Raw genomic sequence first — 17,395 nt, 5'->3', positions numbered from 1 at the left:
TGCCAAATCCTTCTCAGGTTACCTAATACCAACTTACCTCTGGCTGAGCTGCAACCTTTTATCCCAACCTTGCAGCTTGTTAGTCAAATAATTAGCCACAGTTGGAAAAATAGTTGCTCTGAGTCAATCCATTAAGTAGTTGTTGCAGTACAGGATCTATACAACCCATTATACTCCCCTCTTAAACAATTTCTAGTCTCTCCACTTTCAGATAAAGCCCAGATCCTCAAAGGTATTTAGACACATAACTCTCATTTATTTCAGTGGGAACTAAGCACCTAAACACTTTTGAGGATCTAGGTCAAGGTAACATCAGATAGAGTTGGGGTTAGAACCTAGATCCATAGCCAAGTCCTAGCCACGCTTCTCCAGAAAGAAGCTATAGGGTGGTTATTTGGTCTTTGACCACCCCTCTCATCCTATGCTACCTTCCCTGAACCAGAAATGGCAACTGGGAATCATGACACCCAACATTCTACTCTTATCTAGCACAGCAGCTCCCAAACTATATTGGTTCATGTACCATCTTTTTCAAAAATTGTTGTGAAGTGAATTGATGAAATATCAAGCTCACATACCATAGCACAGTTTAGGAATGCTTGGTCTAGCAAACAGTTCTCTAGCACACTGGAAAAGGATGACTCAACAACTATATCAGCTGACCCCTAGAATGGCTAATAACCTACTTCTGCTGTCAGTTGGTCATTTAGCTTAATTAGTAGGTGTCTATGCTGTGATTTTGAAGGTCCTGGGTTTAAACCAAACTGATGAATCATGTGAGAAAAATAGTTAATCATATAATTAAAGACCTATTGAGAAGGAAAACAATGAATTAAGGCTGACATATGTAACATTAATTCTAATATCTCCATTTTGAGTGCTTGACCTTGCAACCTTCATATTCTGTTAACATAGATAGATACATAGATACTGGGCTTTTTTTTTTTTTTTTAACTATATCTATGCTTCCCTCTTAAATTAACATTTATGCCTCAGGACAGTGCTAATGCACTGCAGAGCTCTTAACCTGGAGGTTACAAGTTTAAACTCAGCCCCGGTCAGCAGGGACTAAAATATGTTCTAATCTAATGGATATTTAGTGGCCCTTATATGAGCTGAATCTGAAGGATCCAGTTCCAGTTCTCACATCACAAACTGACCACTATGCTTTGCACTAATCAGCAGTGTGACCCATGAACCTTTTGGTACCAACTGGGAGAGGGGATGAATAGAGTTTTACAGGGATCTTCTGAGTTGTATATATTCATAATTTTTCACTAAAGGGTGATGTGGGAGGTCTCTACCAAGAGCCAGTAGACCATTAGTGGTCATAATCACTGGGAAATGTATGGATGGGTAGTACCTAATCCAGTGGTGGGCAATCTGTGGCCCATGGGTCACACGCAGCCCGTCAGGATAATCCACTGGCAGGCCGTGAGACAGTTTGTTTACATTGACCGTCTGTAGACACAGCTCCCCGCATCTCCCAGTGGCCATGATTCACCATTCCAGGCCAATACCAGCTGTGGGAAGCAGCAGCCAGCACATCCCTACGGCTTGCGCTGCTCCCTGCAGCTCCCATTGGCCGGTAACGGAGAACCATGGCCACTGGGAGCTGTGGGCGGCCATGCCTGGACGGTCAATGTAACCACTGCCTCGCAGCCTGCCAACAGATTACCCTGACGGGCCATGTGGGGTTGCCCACCACTGACCTAAGGACTACTATCTGTACTGTGTATCTATACTGAAAAATATGTTCTTAAGGCAGGTAACCAGGAGGTGACATGTCATAGACAGGCTCCTTTCAAGCAGGGAGTAACAGATGCTTATCTCCCTGTCTGGTCATGTGTGTATGGGGCATTGTATGTCTCCCAGTGGATGCCTGCTTGCATACTGAGCTTTCGTTGTGTGTGGGGGGAAAGTTTCTAGCCTTCGTGCATCCCAAAAAGCACCAAAACATGAGCCCTAAAGTCTCAAAAACCAGAAGGCATATGAAGAGCCCAACCTTTATTACAGGGGTCGGCAACCTTCCAGAAGTGGTGTGCCGAGGCTTCATTTATTCACTCTAATTTAAGGTTTTGTGTGCCAGTCATACATTGTAACGTTTTTAGAAGGTCTCTTTCTATAAGTCTATAATATATAACTAAACTATTGTTGTATGTAAAGTAAATAAGGTTTTAAAAACGTTTAAGAAGCTTCATTGAAAATTAAATGAAAATGCAGAGCCCCCAGACCAGTGGCCAGGACCCGGGCAGTGTGAGTGCCACTGAAAATCAGCTCGTGTGCCACCTTTGGCCCACATGCCATAGGTTGCCTACCCCTGATTTATGTTATAAAAATCTCATGAATTTAAAGCCAAATTCATAATGGGGAGAGAGGCTAACCCTGGCTTCTGAACGGTTGTGGAGGGCAAAAGAGTGGTATGGCAGAAGCTTGCCCTGCTGCCTACTTTACTCCTCAGATTGTCAAGCCAATGCCTTCATAAAATGTATGATTAGATGCACATTATTTACAAATAGTACATTAGGTCATTGCATGATTTGCATAAGACTGTCATACACACACATACCCAGGCAAGGGGCTTGGTGACCCTGGCGCTGGAGAGCACTGCTGAAAGCACGTGGACAGCAGGCTCCTGAGTCCCAGCAGCACGCGCCGCCTTCCCGCGGGACACCCTCTGCCTGAGGCGCCCGCCGCCCGAGTCAAGCCACGCCTCACTCGCCCCTTCCCCTAGCTTCACTGCGCAGGGGGGAGGAAACTACAGTCCCCAGAGTCCTCCGGGGCAGAGGCATGGCGCCTGCGTGGTGCGCGGCCGGTGTGGTAATCCTCCGCGAGCGCTGCTGCGCTCCTATAGAGTGTCGGCAGCGGTAGCCTACTGCGGGGAGTGGGTGCAAGAGAACAACGGGGAGGCTGGAGGGGTTGGGTGCTCTAAAAGGGGAGGCAGCACCAGTGTCTATTTTCCATGCGGGGTGCACCCTGGGGTGGGGGATGTGTGCATCCATCTCCTGTCTTTGCCTCCGACTTTTAGCGCCGGGGGCTGCCGGGGTCTGATTTTTTCCCTCTTGGCTGCAGTGTTCGCACTGCTGCTGTAGCGGCACCAGCAGGATGTTGGAGTAGGACAAAGGCTGCTGATCACAGTGTGTGAGGCAAAGAGGAGGCAGCCAGCGAAGGTAACACAAGTTGCATTTTTCAGGGTCCTGAAATTGTGTAGCGTTGTTAAAAGGAGAAAAAACAACAAACCCGGAATCTGCAGGCTGGAATTGCACATTGGAAGGGTATTAAAAATCCCAGTGTGACTGTTTTACACAACCAGCTGGAGCAAGGGCTAGATCCAGTTGATGTAACGTCAATTACGGGGCACTTCTTCCCATCTGATGAAATGAGGGTAAAAAGTCCCCCAGGATTTCTCTAGCTGGGACTCATTCCTCCCGTCCTCTCCCCCTGTCTCCCGCCCCTTTAAAAAAAAAAAACAACAAAAAAAACTTTATCTGGGAAAGGCAGTTAGAAGGAAGCCTTTGATAGCCTAAAAAATGGGAGAATAAGAGTGTCTGAGAGTAGAGGCACCACTGGTTTGTTTTATGGGAAGGAAGCAACAGTGTGAGAAACACTTCTGCTATTGGAGAAGCTCTCTGAATTTTTAAGTGATCCCAGGACAATGCTGCCCCGAGATGTTTTTGGAGCAAAACCTCTTTGGAAGGATTTGGCAGAGTCCTACAACTGGCAAAACCTACAGGTCACAATCTGATCGGAAGTTTGATGGCCTTATGTTGACCCTGAATAACTTGTATTTTTGTCTCTTTGAAACAAGCTGAACAGTGATTGTTTTCAAGTGGTTTATTTCTAGAGCGTTGTCAATCTGATGGCAAGTAACTAACACTAAAAAAGCTAGGAAAAACTGATGGTACTGGATTGATTTGTACGAGCTGCTTGATTTATTTGGTTTGCTTCCTTTCCAGAAGTTACTAAATTCCTGTCTTCCACACCTTTGGATGGGAAGAATGAGGATGGAAGAGCAGTGGTGGAAAGGGGAGCTGGCAGCAGACATTCATCAAACTCTGAGAATGAAGGTTGGAGTTTAATTCCCTTTTCTCGCCTTCCCCTGTTTGTTTTCGATTCAGCAAAAATGCTTTGGCACCCCCTCAAGCATTATAAGGAAAACAAATGTTAAAGCTCTAAATTGTCATAGAATCGTAGAATATTAGGGTTGGAAGGGACGTCAGGAGTAACTGTCTTCATCAATTCAGTTAATCAGAGAACCTACACTGAACACTTTCTGTCCTATAAAAATACTTTAATCATAAATTACAGTGTACAAAAACCTATTTACAGGCTAAAAATATCTGCTGGCTTTTGTTCAGCAGTTTTAATTCAGGCAAGCTGGTGAAGATACAGTGTGTTAAATAAAAAGTGGGTACTGTTGCTGTGCTGCATGCAATCAAAAGATCTTAAGGTCTGAAGAAGTAACTATTTGTTTTCAAACAAAAACAGCTTGAGAAGCAATTTTACTACAGACACTTGTTTCTTGGCAGACTGCAGAGGAGTTGTGAGATAACAGTACAAATGCTGGCTGTAATTGTCTGCTTTGATAAAGCTAGTACTGCATTTACATGTGTGCCCCTAAAGAAGAAGAAAAATCTTTGATATTAAAATACCTAAATGAGCAATATTTGGGCAGTATTTGAAGGGATTTATTGCTGTGCTTTGTCTTGTCCTCTTAATTTAAAAAAGCTCTTGCTTTGAGCCACTAGAAATAATAGCATTATCTGTTTACAGGTTGCATTTCCTTAGGTACACTTCAAACATTAAAGAATTGCTAAATGCATTTAGCTGGGTAACATGAAAGAGAGATCACAGCAAAGATTAACTATCTGCACTTTACTCCCTTTCAAGATACCCTTAACAAAATTAACACTTTGGATATTCTACTACTCTTGTCTCTCTAGCTGGCATTCAACAATAAATTACATCAGGTGACTTAATCATTATCAGGTCTTGGCAAGTTTGTTGTTTGTTCTCATGCTATCACGTTGAGGGACAGGTCCTTCTGATTCTGAAATGGGGTGGGGGGGATAATTGATGCAAGTAAATCTAGATCAACAGTTGTTTATTTTCTTGCAAAAGAAAACACTGAACTTGTTTATGAAGTTACTTAAAACTAATTTTCCTGTATCAGACATCTAGTTCCTTATGAAATTGACAAAGTAAATAATAGGCTCTTATTAGGCAATTGAGTTTTACCACATTAATTTTCATGCCAAAAAACTTTGACCACTGAAAATTCTATTTGGTCAGAAAGTGCGGATTTCAGTTAAAAAAAACAAAACTATTTGCCTTGTCAATTTCTTCTGAGGCCTGCATAATTTCTTTGCCATGTTTTACCTCTTGTATATGTGGCTTAGAATTTGCCTTTAGCAAGTGCATACTTCAGCCTACTTTTGGGACATGGTTAGGTTGGACTATCCTACAATGCTAGAATTTTGTTGTTCATGTGCACTTACAGATACCAGTTCCTATGACAGGAGTAGGCCTGGTTGTTTGAATTTTCAGGTGAAGCTGAAAACAGGGAAAATTGGCTTGTACTTTTCTTTTTGCTACTTTATTGATAAGAAAGGCCTGAATTGTGCATATTTATGTTCTTGCATTAGAAGTTCAGGTCCTGCCTAGCTTGGAAGATTCTGGTTAAAGAATGAAATATTTCAGAGCTCAGACTGAGTGTATTGAGAAAGAAAAGGACTGTCACGGTGTACAATTTGTTGAGTCTTTTTGTTAATGCCTTTAACGTTTTAGAAAAATAAATCCTTGAAACAAATGAGAGACAGTAAAACAGACTGTCCTTCAGCATAACCAGCAAGATGAGAGTTGATACCTATGATATTAAAGTGGAAAAAATACCCATAAACCCCTCCCTTCAAAACCCTTCAGGCTTTCCTTATACATAATAAAGAAGCAGAAAAGAGGATGCAAGCCCAGGCTTTTTTCTTTTTTAAATTGCAAATTTCCCTTAAAGAGAAATCTAAATGTGGGATTCATAAACCCTTCAGTACTGAGGATGTGATGTTGCCTGCACATGCTTTTGAGGTGGGAGTTTGGAAGAAATCCTTACAATTATTTATTTATTTTTATTTATTTATTTTAAAAGGAATTAGATTTAGCATGTTTCAAGTCAGATAGAAGAAGCACATCTGATTTTGTTCTGGAAGAATACTGTGCTAATTAGCTTTCAGTGATGGGGAAATCTGCAACAGCAGCACAGAACAAAAAAAGCATAAATATTGTTCTGCTTTTCTATGTCTACAAGATTGCTGAGAGTCCTAGTGGTATATTATGGTGCTGTGCTGTAGAAAATGGTAAAGCAGATGGTGTTGCCCACAAAACAAAGCTGCTTTTTTTTTTTTTAATCTCTACTGAGGGATTTTCTAAACACTTTCAGTGCTGTCCTCTGGCCCAGCATGTTAATCTGGTCATGGACGGGGTGCAGGGGGAGGGAAGAACACACCAACAGATTAGTCTTGATCTAAGCAGGTGAGTCTGAGACCGAAACTATAGTAAAGGTTGTGTTTGGCACTAAGGGAAAATACACTTTATGTAGCCCATGACTTGCAGTGCAAATTTCTTGGCAGATTGTCTCCTCTTCAGAAGAACGTATTTAAAGTTTGTATTTAATGCAGAGAAGAAATTTCCCATTTCAGCAACATAAGCATTTCTGAAGGAAAGTTTCTGAAAATTTTTAACTTCTTTTAAAACAAGACACGTGGAGATCATTTTAGTATTAAACCTAACTGAGCCTTCCTTTGGAGGGCATAAAACCACAAACACTTGTAAGGGTGGTGGCATAATATATCTGTGCCCATACTGTACGTAATGTGCAAAAACCTGAAATTACTGTACTCTGAGGATAATTAGGGCCTCTGAAAGCTGGTGTTACTGCATGGACTGGAGTCCTTCATGCAGTATGTTTGTTAGTTGTACACAATGAATGCGGTGTGCTTGAGGGCAGGCATCTGATGTACATAGAAGACTTCAGGTGTGCTAGTGTAAATTGGGTTTAAAGGTGCTGCTAAGCTTTTTGCTGTAGAGATGGGGTGCTCATAAATCAGGAAATAAATCCCTTAAGTTGACATTCTACTTGGCTGGCTGGTCAAGAAGCAGTATTCTGGTTGCTATGGAGGTAGATTCTCTATCTCTTGCTAGGCTACGCCGGGTCTTGAGTGTTCTGGCCAGATCCAGAACACTTGTAAGCTCATGACTAGTCTGAATTCAAAATACAGTACAAGTTTAATGGCTTCTCTATTTGGGTCAGAATATTTAAGCCTTGCAGGATTGTGCCATGGAGGACAGCTTGAGGAGGTGAAAGGGCACTAGCGGAGTAGAAGGCAGAGCCTGCCCTGCAGTCTTCAGTGTTCTCTTCTACCCTGTTCATTAGTACTGTAACAGGTGGGTTGATGCCCATGATGACCTTTTGGCAGCCTAGAGCCTGTGCAGTGGTAGTCAGTGGTGGAGAGACATCCTGCTAGCAGGTCGACTTGCATTTTAAGTCATTCAGCTTTCAAGAGGTTTTTGAGACCTACCAAATGGATACAATGTCACAGAAATTGGCCTTCTGATGGTTCAGTTCTATGTAAACGTGTCCCTCTGCTTTAGCAGGAATAAGTACTCTAGAAAGAGAGAGAGTTTAAATAGCAAGTCAGTGTTTCTCTTTGCACACAAGTGCTAAAAAAGAGAAAATATATCTATTTAGAACATGATCTGAGCTTGTTTTGGAAACAGAGTTCTAAGTTGTCCTCCAGCCCCCAGTGTTTGTGGTATGTTAGCTTTCTTCCTGCCAGGATATGCACATTTCCTACAATTTAAAAGTGCTCAGTAGATCTGCTTGTATTTCCTCCTTTATTCACCTCTTACATGGCTTCTCAAAGCAATGTGAGTAAGAGCAGGGCTGAATTTCACAAAGCTCATTGAGCCAAGCTTTAAGAGTTTGTATTGTAACTTAATCCTTCAAAGGCTTTCTTAATTGCTTTGCCAATGAGTGGTCTGTGGGCTTTCCAGCCAGGTGGATAGTTGAACAGAGCTGGTGCCTTCTGAAAACAAACAGTTCTGTGCCTTTACATTTTTACAGTGTCTGGGGGGGATAGGTATTTCCTCTAGGTAAAAGTTACTCCCCCAGCTAACAGATAACCCTGATAGTAATAAAGCAAGTTGTCAGAAGTACAACAAGCAACAGGTTTATGGTCCCCATTCTTCAGTAAAAACAACCCACCCCCACCTTTCTTCCATTGAATAGGGGAGAATGTTTCCCTGTGTTCTTTACACACATTCTCTGCATCCCTTAAACACTTGGCTTCCCTGTTCTATTAATTAAGCAAGATTTTACTAAAAATGAGGACACAGTAATTTCATCATTTTAATTCTGTATTGTCTTAAAATCCACTATTGTACTTTTTACTCCTTACCAAATGTTATTTGATAGGTGCTTTTTCAATAAATTACAGATGCTTGGCACAGATAATTGAATTCAGCATTGTACAAACATCACAACTAAGTAAATCAGGCAATTTTGTTTTCGTTTTCCTTTTTTTCTTTTCTTTTTTTTTGTCCAAGGAGGTAGTGGGACATTGCAAAAAGCAATGTAACTTTTCCAGATCTTGAAAGCAAAATCTAGAGGAGGATTTCCAGGATCCAGCATGTCTCTGAGACGCAATTTATTTCTTCTGTTCATCTTGATGAACTGAAAAAATGTTAACATTTGCTTTTAACATGCCTTTCTAGTTTAAATCAGCTGTAAAATGAAAGTAGGCATAACCAGCAGCGAGCAACTCATTGCGCTAAGTCCTCTAAAGGGATTGTCGGCCCAGCAACAAAAATGTAATCTGTCCACTTTAAAAACTCCAGCTTTTGAAAGTTGTAATAATAGCATTACTGGTTGCTAGCTTTTGTCTGCTTTTAGTATAGATAGCACCATGTGTATGGAGCTGAAAGGAACAGGTGTCCTAATAAAGTACATGGTTATTCATGATCTCTCTTCTTTCATCTTTCCTCAGAGTTGGAATTTCAGTTTTCACACTCCTTTCTCTGATCCTGCCTCAGATTAGCTGCTGATCATTTGAATAATTTAAACCGAGGAAGGAGAATTTAATGAAACACTCTCTAAAATACCAAAGTGGAACACATGAAGTAGTGGATTTTTACACACAGTAGCAATTAAACTGTCCTTTGAAATTAGAATGTTTGGTAATACTGTGATTAAAAATGCCTGCTGTGGAGTGCATTCAAGCACAAATACCTCCTCTTACATAAGAACAGTGTGCTAACGCCTGTCTGTCATCTTTAGCAGGCTGCAAAAAAGTAAATTTTTGAAGGTCTGAGCAGTGGAGTCTGCAGTTTTAACTGTGTATATTGAAAGGCATTGTCATAGGGCAGAAATCTGGCAGTACAGTACAAATATGAAGTGAAAAACATGATATAGGGTTGAATTTGGGGTAGTGCGGATGCAAATCGACGGTATTGGCCTCTGGGAGGTATCCCAGAGTGCTGCATTGTGACCGCTCTGGACAGGACTTTAAACTTTGATGCACTAGCCAGGTACACAGGAAAAGCCCTGGCAACTTTTGAATTTCATTTCCTGTTTGGTCGGTGTGGCGAACTCAGTAGCACAGGTGACCATGCAGTGCCCCCAGAATCGTAGAGTGTAGAATGTTTCTACGCTCCTCCTATCATCTCCATCCCTGAGTTTATCGCAGATTAGAAGGCAAAAAAACCACTCTCACGATGACATGTTTTCCGAACTCATGCAGTCCTCCAGCACTGATAGGGCACAGCTTATTGCATGGAGGCATTCAGTGGCAGAGGCCAGGAAAGAATTAAGTGAGCACAAAGAGCTGAGGCTAATGGGGAGCAAATGGACATGATGAAGCATCTGTTGGAGCTGCAGGAAAGCCAACGAGCACAGACCCCCCACTGCATCCACTATATAACCGCCTACCCCCCTCCCCATGTTCCATAGCCTCCTCACTCAGACACCCAAGAATGCGGGGGGAGGCTCCTGGCACCCAGCCACTCCACTCCAGAGGATGGCCCAAGCAACAGAAGGCTCTCATTCCAACAGTCTGATTTTTAGTGTGGCTACAATAAGCAATGTAGCCTTGTCCGTCCTTCCTCCCCCACCCCACCTGGGCTAGCCTGTCTGTTATCTCTCTTTTTATTTATTAATTTAAAAAAAAAGAGAGAGAGCGCATGGTTTCAAAACAATAGTTAATTTATTTCGAAGTGGAGAGGGTGATTGTCTCACAGAGAATTAAAATCAGCAAAGGGGGCGGGTGTGTGTTTCTCCTTGATTCAAACAATGGTCACGCCAAAGCCTGGCCAGTCATGAAACTGGTTTTCACAGCCTCTCTGATGTGCAGTGCGCCTTGCTGGGCTCTTCTAATTGCCCTGTTGTCTGACGCGAAACAATTGTCTGCGGTTGTTTTCATGGAGGGAGAGGCGACTGACAACGTACCCAAAACCACCCGCAACAATGTTTTTGCCCCATCAGGCATTGGGAGCTTAACCCAGAATTCCAATGGGCAGTGGAGACTGCGGGAACTATGGGATTGCTACCTACAGTGTACCGCTGTGTAAGTCGATGCTAGTCACGGTAGTGAGGACGCACTCCGCTGACTTAATGCACTTAATGGGGACATATGCAATCGAATGTATAAAATCAACCTAATTTCCTAGTGTAGATGACATACTCTAGAGGACTTTCAATTAGGAAAATACCTTCATCTGCAAGTCTGATGTGGAGTTGAGAGCAATGCTTAATTTGTAATGGAAAAAGATGCCGGAGCTCAAGCAATTAGGTGCTGGGGCTCAAGCAATTTTTTTACATTCAGAGCTGATGCAGCAACTAGAGGTGCCCGGGGCTCAACCCTGGCTAGCCCTGGCACAAATTAAGCCCTGATTTACAGACATAAACATGGAACATCCCTCTTCCAATAATGCCATTTGAAGTCAGTTGACAAGAACCACGTGTTTGCATAAGTAAAGTTTTTGTTTGTTTTTTTGTTTTTTGTTTGTTGGGTTTTTTTGAGGTGCTTCTAAGTTTGTCTTCTAGGTAGCTTTTAAATAAATAGAGCTTGCCTGAACTATTTTTAAAACTGGTAGGCGCACACAGTAATATTTGTCATTGCTTACTAGATACAAGAAGTTCTGGTGTACTTCACTTAGGCCTGGTCTACGCTGGGGGTGGAGGTGGGGGTCAATGTACGATACGCAACTTCATCTACAGGAATAGCGTAGCTGAAGTCGGCGTATCTTATTTTGACTTACCTCCCGTCCTCACAGCGCGGGATCGATGGCCGCGGCTCCCTCAGCAACACTGCTACCGCCACTCGCTCCAGTGTAGTTCTGGGGTGGGGGGTGGCACGTTCGGGGATCAATAGATCGTGTCTAGACGAGACGCCATATATCGATCCCCGATAGATCGATCACTACCGGCCGATCCTGCAGGTAGACTGGATGTGCCCTTAGAACAAGTTGTGTACTCTTCAAAAGGAGGTCTCTGCCATCTCTTTCAATTGTAGGCGAGTGTTGGTGGTGCTGCTTTGAATCATATTTTTATGTAGTTCTATTGACATTTGAGTGGCACACTTCACAAATCACCAAGGGTAATTTGAACAATTTCTTGCACACCACCTTATCCATTATTAGACTCTGTTGAAGGAGGGAGAATGTTGGCCCGTATACTTGTCAAAAAGTGCCATGGGATCTTAAATTTCAAGAGAGCTGCATTTTGACATCCTGGTTAAAGGATAACGCTAATAGCTTAGTGTCCCTCCCAGTCTTGTGCTTAAATGAGGGTAATGGGGATGAACCCAGGTCTGTTATGAGACTCTAACCCTGCAGTCTTATAGAACTTTGCTTAATTAGAAATGGGAGGTGGGGGGAATACTGATAAAGCTTGCTTAATGAAACTGGAAGATTCTTATTTAAGTTTTTTAAGTTATATTAATAATGTTTCACTGCCACTTAGGCCCCATCTATTCTATAAAAAAATAAGTGACCTAGTTATAATAAGGCTAAAAGTTAAAGTGTAGGGCGTATCTAATTGTGGCTCCATAACAAAGTTAAAACCCAGACTGTCCCCCTAACATAGTTAGAACCCATCTACATTACAGCTTTGAAGTGATATAGCAGTAGCGTAGCTGGAGTCTGATGCAGACAAGGGCAAAACATGGTCTTTTGGAGGGATTTTCTTGCACATTCCTGTCCTCTGACCAAATGCATCATGCTAGTTCAGTGGTGGGCAACCTGTGGCTCGTCAGGGTAATCCGCTAGTGGGCCGTGAGACAGTTTGTTTACATTGACCATCCACAGGCACAACCCCCCGCAGCTCCCAGTGGCCGCAGTTCACTGTTTCCGGCCAATGGGAGCTGCGGGAAATGGTGTAGGCCACAGGAATGTGCTGGCCGCTGCTTCTCGCAGCTCCCATTGGCTGGGAATGACAAACCACGGCCACTGGGAGCTGCGGGGGGCCGTGCCTATGGATGGTCAATGTAAACAAACTGTCTCGTGGCCCACCAGCAGATTACCCTGATGGGCTGCTTTTGGCTTGTGAGCTGCAGATTGCCCACCACTGTGCTCGTTCCTTCTGAAGTGTCATTGATCTGTCAGTTATCTCTGCCTCCTCCCGGTGGGTAGGTGGTTTGCATAATCTCTGTATTGTGACCAGCAAAGTCCAAAAGCACATCAACTGTAACCCACTAACAAGCTTTCATAAACATAGTATCTGACTCTTAACCTTAATGACCTGTTCATTAAACTACTGCCAACTGTCTAATCATAGAAACACTTACCAGAACACTTCTGTAAATGTTTTTGTAACTTAAAGGCACAACACTGCAGTTTGTGCAGAAGCTAAAGTTAGTTTCAGTAGGAAATAGCATGCCATCAATTGTAGAGTCCCCTCTTGAGTTTGATAGCCCTTTGTAATTAAGCATTCAGACTTCACTTAATATTGAAATACTGGCCAAAAATGGAAAGTTAGTTTGGAAGACAGGTAGCATAGGTTAAATTTAAGGAATATGTGCATCCCCCCCCTTAAAAAGAACAGAAACAAAAGATCCCTAACTCCTTGAGGTCTTTGTGCTATTCTCCAAACACTTCCTGACAAGAGGATTGTTTATTTAAATAGTGTCAGTTACAAAGGAGTTAACTTTTCACCCATGACTTTTTGTGCTAATACTCTATGCAGAAATTGAATTTGAGGAATGAAAATAAGGACCTCTCCCTCAGCTAAGTAAGATGGAAAACAGGAAGAAGTTGAATTGTTGTGAGGGTGAACTTTTAAGGTAACCGTGTCTAGGATTTTTCCCCCTGTAAACTATAGGCATTTCTGCTGCTTCGTAATTGGCAACAATCTTACAGTATTCCTTATGACACACAGATTCTTGTTATAAGAAATCTGAGAATCCAGTGCAATAGGGTATTTATGGAGACATACTGTGCAAGGGAAAAGCCAGCATACAGAGAACTAAAAAAAATTGAAGACTTGTTGGTTGTTGCTGACTCTCTGATTTGAATAAACTATAGGAATTTTGTTATTGGTTTTCAGACCTGGCTTTGGCCCTATGTAGGCTTACGCAACTTTCCACTGGATTAAATAGTATCCTTCCAATATAGTTGCAGTTTCTTCCACAACTACGTTTTAGAAACATAATATTGAAACAGTCTTCTTTCAGGTATCAGTTTTCTTAATCTGACTGTCATCAGCAAATGTTAAGTGAGAGATGCTATCCTTGAATTATTTCTGCCTGTCACAGAATGATAGAGGGATCCCAAGAATACTACTGCAAACTTTGTCCACACTAAAACCATTTTGTATATGTGTAAAATAGCTATTCGTATGTTAATGATCAGTGTCCTGTTGGTGTCTGAATTGACTGCTTTGACAGTTACATTGATTTAATGCTATAGAAAAACAAATTCTGTTATGAGAGCAAGCATCCCAGGTTGTTGGTACATTTGTTGAGAAATGATAGACAGGAGTTTTTCTTGTAAATATTTGTCTTTTTTTTTTTTTTTTTTTAAACAAGCCAGCCTGATGAATTCCATTTTGTTTTCTTGAGCAGTGGTTTACTACCACAACCATCACACAATCCACTAAATCTTTTGCTCGTATTGAGTCAGTTGCTGGATATTTCATTAATACCTCTAGTATTGGGAGAAAGGGTGGAAGAGGAGGCGAAGAAGGAATTAAGCATTGGAAATCTTTAATATTTGATATATGGGGAAAGTCTAAGAAATAGATACCTCAACTGGAATAAATCCCTCACTGTTTATCAGGCTTTTTATTGACTACAAATCCAGATGCTCCTTCTCATGAAGAAGAGGGAAAAGTACCTTGCTCTGCTCTTATTCTGTTAATGTTGTCACAACTGACTAAACTGTACCTATTGGGTGTCTGGGAAGTGGGCGGGCGAAGCCCGCCCACTGCTAAAGGATCCTCCCCCAGCCTAAGGGGAGGAACCACAGGGCCACAGAACCCATTGAGTGCGGGGGACAACTAATAAAAGAACAGGGACAGGAGTGAGGTCAAAGGGTCAGAAGGAGGGAACCTAACGGGGACACCGAGCAGAGAACCCCGGACAGCGCCCACTGCTCCTCGAAGGCGTCAAGGGAGCCAGTGGACGCCGCCCAGAGGAACTCCGCCCGGATGCGTGATTGGACCATGGAGCGGAAGCAAGCCCCACAGTCACCGGAGTCTCCGTCGGCCAACCTCCCCTCCCTGGTCGCGTGGATGGCCTTTTTCGCCAGGGCGAGGAGGAGGTTGACCAGGAGGTCCCGGGACTTCGCGGGGCCACGGATAGGGAGTGCATACAAAAGGAGGTGAGGGGAAAAGTGTAACCAAAAACGTAAGAGGATGGCTGTGAGGAGCCGGTGTAGGGGCTGCAACCTGGCACACTCTAAATACACGTGCGCCAGGGTCTCCCTCACGCCGCAGAAGGGGCAGGTGTCCGGGACAGGGGTAAACCGCGCCAAGTACACGCCCGTGCTCACGGTGACTAAACTGTATGAGGGCAGTTCACCACAGAAATGCATTTTGATGCTGTTATATAGATGGATCTTCACAATGAAATAAACTTAATAAGCATGTGGCTGACACTGGTGCAAAGTGAGTCAGTATTACCCCCTTACTACTAAATTTGACATGGTGGTTCCAGAGCTTTACTTCCTACTGTATTTCTCATTTTATTAACCACTCAGGAACTAGCTCCAGAACTGATTGCAGAAATAAAGATGTTCCTGAGCCCAGACCGGTTTGAATTCCATCCTTAGAGCTGTGATAGGCAATACATCACCAGACTCCTACTTAACTAAAGGCTGGCCTCCACTGGGAACTTATATCGGCATAGCTACAGCTCAGGCGTGTGAAAAAGCAGCTTTGGCTGCTGCTCTGAACTGTGCTGCTTGCTGTACACTTATAGACATGGTTGAGTGTTTTCCTGAGACTTGGAATTCTGTGGTGCTTGATGGGCATTTATAAGTATTGTTTGATTTCTTGACTGCTAGTGGGCGTTCTGTAGCAATTAAGCAACTTTTAGTCTCCAAACACAGGACTTTAAAGTTTCATGACAAAATCAAAGTGCAGACACATGCATACAATCTCATACAAATTTCTAACACAATTTAACATGAGTGAAACCTTTTAAAATTACTCCTGAAAAGGAAGTAAACACTTCCTTTTTGTTTTTACAAGTGGCTGTTAGTCCAGTATAGTCTGTTGTGGCTGAGAAAACCATAGATTTGGTTTATGTGAAGCTGTGGTTTCCCTTGCTTTCCTCCAGTGTGGAGTAGTAGGGGTAAGGATGCGGTTCATAATGCCAAGTGATATGTTGGAGAGCAGTGACCATGCAGTTTTCCAGCGACTGCAAAGGCTGATTCTGATGTTTGGTCCTGTCAGTCAACCAAGGTCTGCTGTGTTTGGGTTTGCTGCCTGAAAAGACCGATTTATTATCCTAGTGCATTTCCCTCTCCATATTCTGCTGGGACTCCTGGGCCTTTTTGTCTGACCTTTGTTTTGTATTGTTTGTTTCCATGTTTTCAGTCAGAAGTCCTACAAGCTCCTTGTCCATAGTCTGATGCAGCACTGTCTTGAAAGAGCTCTCAGAAAATTCCTAGCTTGTCTTCTCTCTCTTTTTTTATCAGGTCAGGTGTTAAGAGTGCATCCCTTAAGCTCACCATGCCAGAAGTTGCTAATAAAAATAGACATAGCATTGGATTTACAGTGACAACGAGAAGGGACAAGTTTAAAAATTCCCTTCCCTTACTCTCATAAAAACTTCTAATTGGGGGTGTGTCATAAACAGATAGTTAAGGGTTAATAGAACAGGAGTACTTCATGTCTCTTTTGACTGTAAAGGGTTAACAAGTTCAGTGAGCCTGGCTGTCACCTGACCAGAGGACCAATCAGGGGACAGGATACTTTCAAATCTTGAGGGAGGGAAGTTTTTGTGTGTGCTGTTAGTTTTTGATGGTTGTTCACTCTGGGGGCTCAGAGGGACCAGACATGCAACCAGGTTTCTCTCCAATCTCTTTGATACAGTCTCTTATATGTCCAGAATAGTGAGTCTTAGCTAGATAAGGCGAGTTAGGCCTATGTTTGTTTTCTTTATTTGCAAATGGCTGGAAGGATTTTAATTTGTACTTGTACACTTAGGCTGGGAGGGTATTCCCAGGGTCTGTAGCTGAAAGACCCTGTCACATATTCCATCTTAAATTTACAAAGATAATTTTTACTGTTTTTTCTTTCTTTAATTAAAAGCTTTTCTTGTTTAAGAACCTGATTGTTTTTTTATTCTGGTGAGACCACAGGGGGCTGGATCTGGATCCACCAGGGAGCTGGTGGGGAGAAAGGAGGGAAGGGGGAGAGAAAAGGTTAATTTCTCTCTGTGTCAGGATTACTTTCTCTCTCAGGGAGAGTCTGGGAGGGGGAGAGAGAAGGAGGGGGGAAGGTGGATTTTCCTCTCTGTTTTAAGATTCAAGGAGTTTGAATCACAGTGATCTTCCAGGGTAACGCAGGGAGGGGAAGCCTGGGAGAGGCAACGGTGAGAGAGAGGTTTTATTTTCCTTGTGTTAAGATCCAGAGGGTCTGAGTCTTGGGCGTCCCCGGGCAAGGATTTGGGGGAACCAGAGTGTACCAGGCACTGGAATTCCTGGTTGGTGGCAGCGCTACAAGTACTAAGCTAGTAATTGAGCTTAGAGGAATTCATGCTGGTACCCCACCTTTTGGACGCTAAGGTTCAGAGTGGGGGTTTATACCATGACAGGGTGCTTATTGACACTTGAGCTTTGGAGCACCTTGGGATAGCACCAGTCCTGAGCTCCTGGTGAGTACAGCCCAGTGGAGGAGACTTTCTGT

General features: G+C 42.9%; 1 protein-coding gene across 3 annotated transcripts in view; it reads left to right on the top strand.

Annotated features, from left to right (window-relative positions):
• The first annotated feature begins 2,791 nt into the window (after window positions 1-2,791).
• CCNJL (cyclin J like) overlaps window positions 2,792-17,395 on the top strand; it is a 52,434-nt gene continuing 37,830 nt past the window's right edge. The window contains exons 1-2 of one of the 3 annotated variants that reach the window (XM_030573087.1): window positions 2,792-3,170; window positions 3,960-4,067. In XM_030573087.1, coding sequence (XP_030428947.1) covers window positions 3,990-4,067 — 78 coding nt within the window. In that variant the 5' untranslated portion in view covers window positions 2,792-3,170; window positions 3,960-3,989. Of the gene's footprint in view, window positions 3,171-3,953; window positions 4,068-17,395 lie in introns of all 3 variants that reach the window. The other 2 variants (XM_030573085.1, XM_030573086.1) reach the window with 2 other exon arrangements.

This window comes from Gopherus evgoodei, chromosome 8, assembly GCF_007399415.2.
Source record: "Gopherus evgoodei ecotype Sinaloan lineage chromosome 8, rGopEvg1_v1.p, whole genome shotgun sequence".
NCBI lineage: Eukaryota > Metazoa > Chordata > Testudines > Testudinidae > Gopherus > Gopherus evgoodei.
This window is presented reverse-complemented; position numbering and strand designations above follow the sequence as displayed.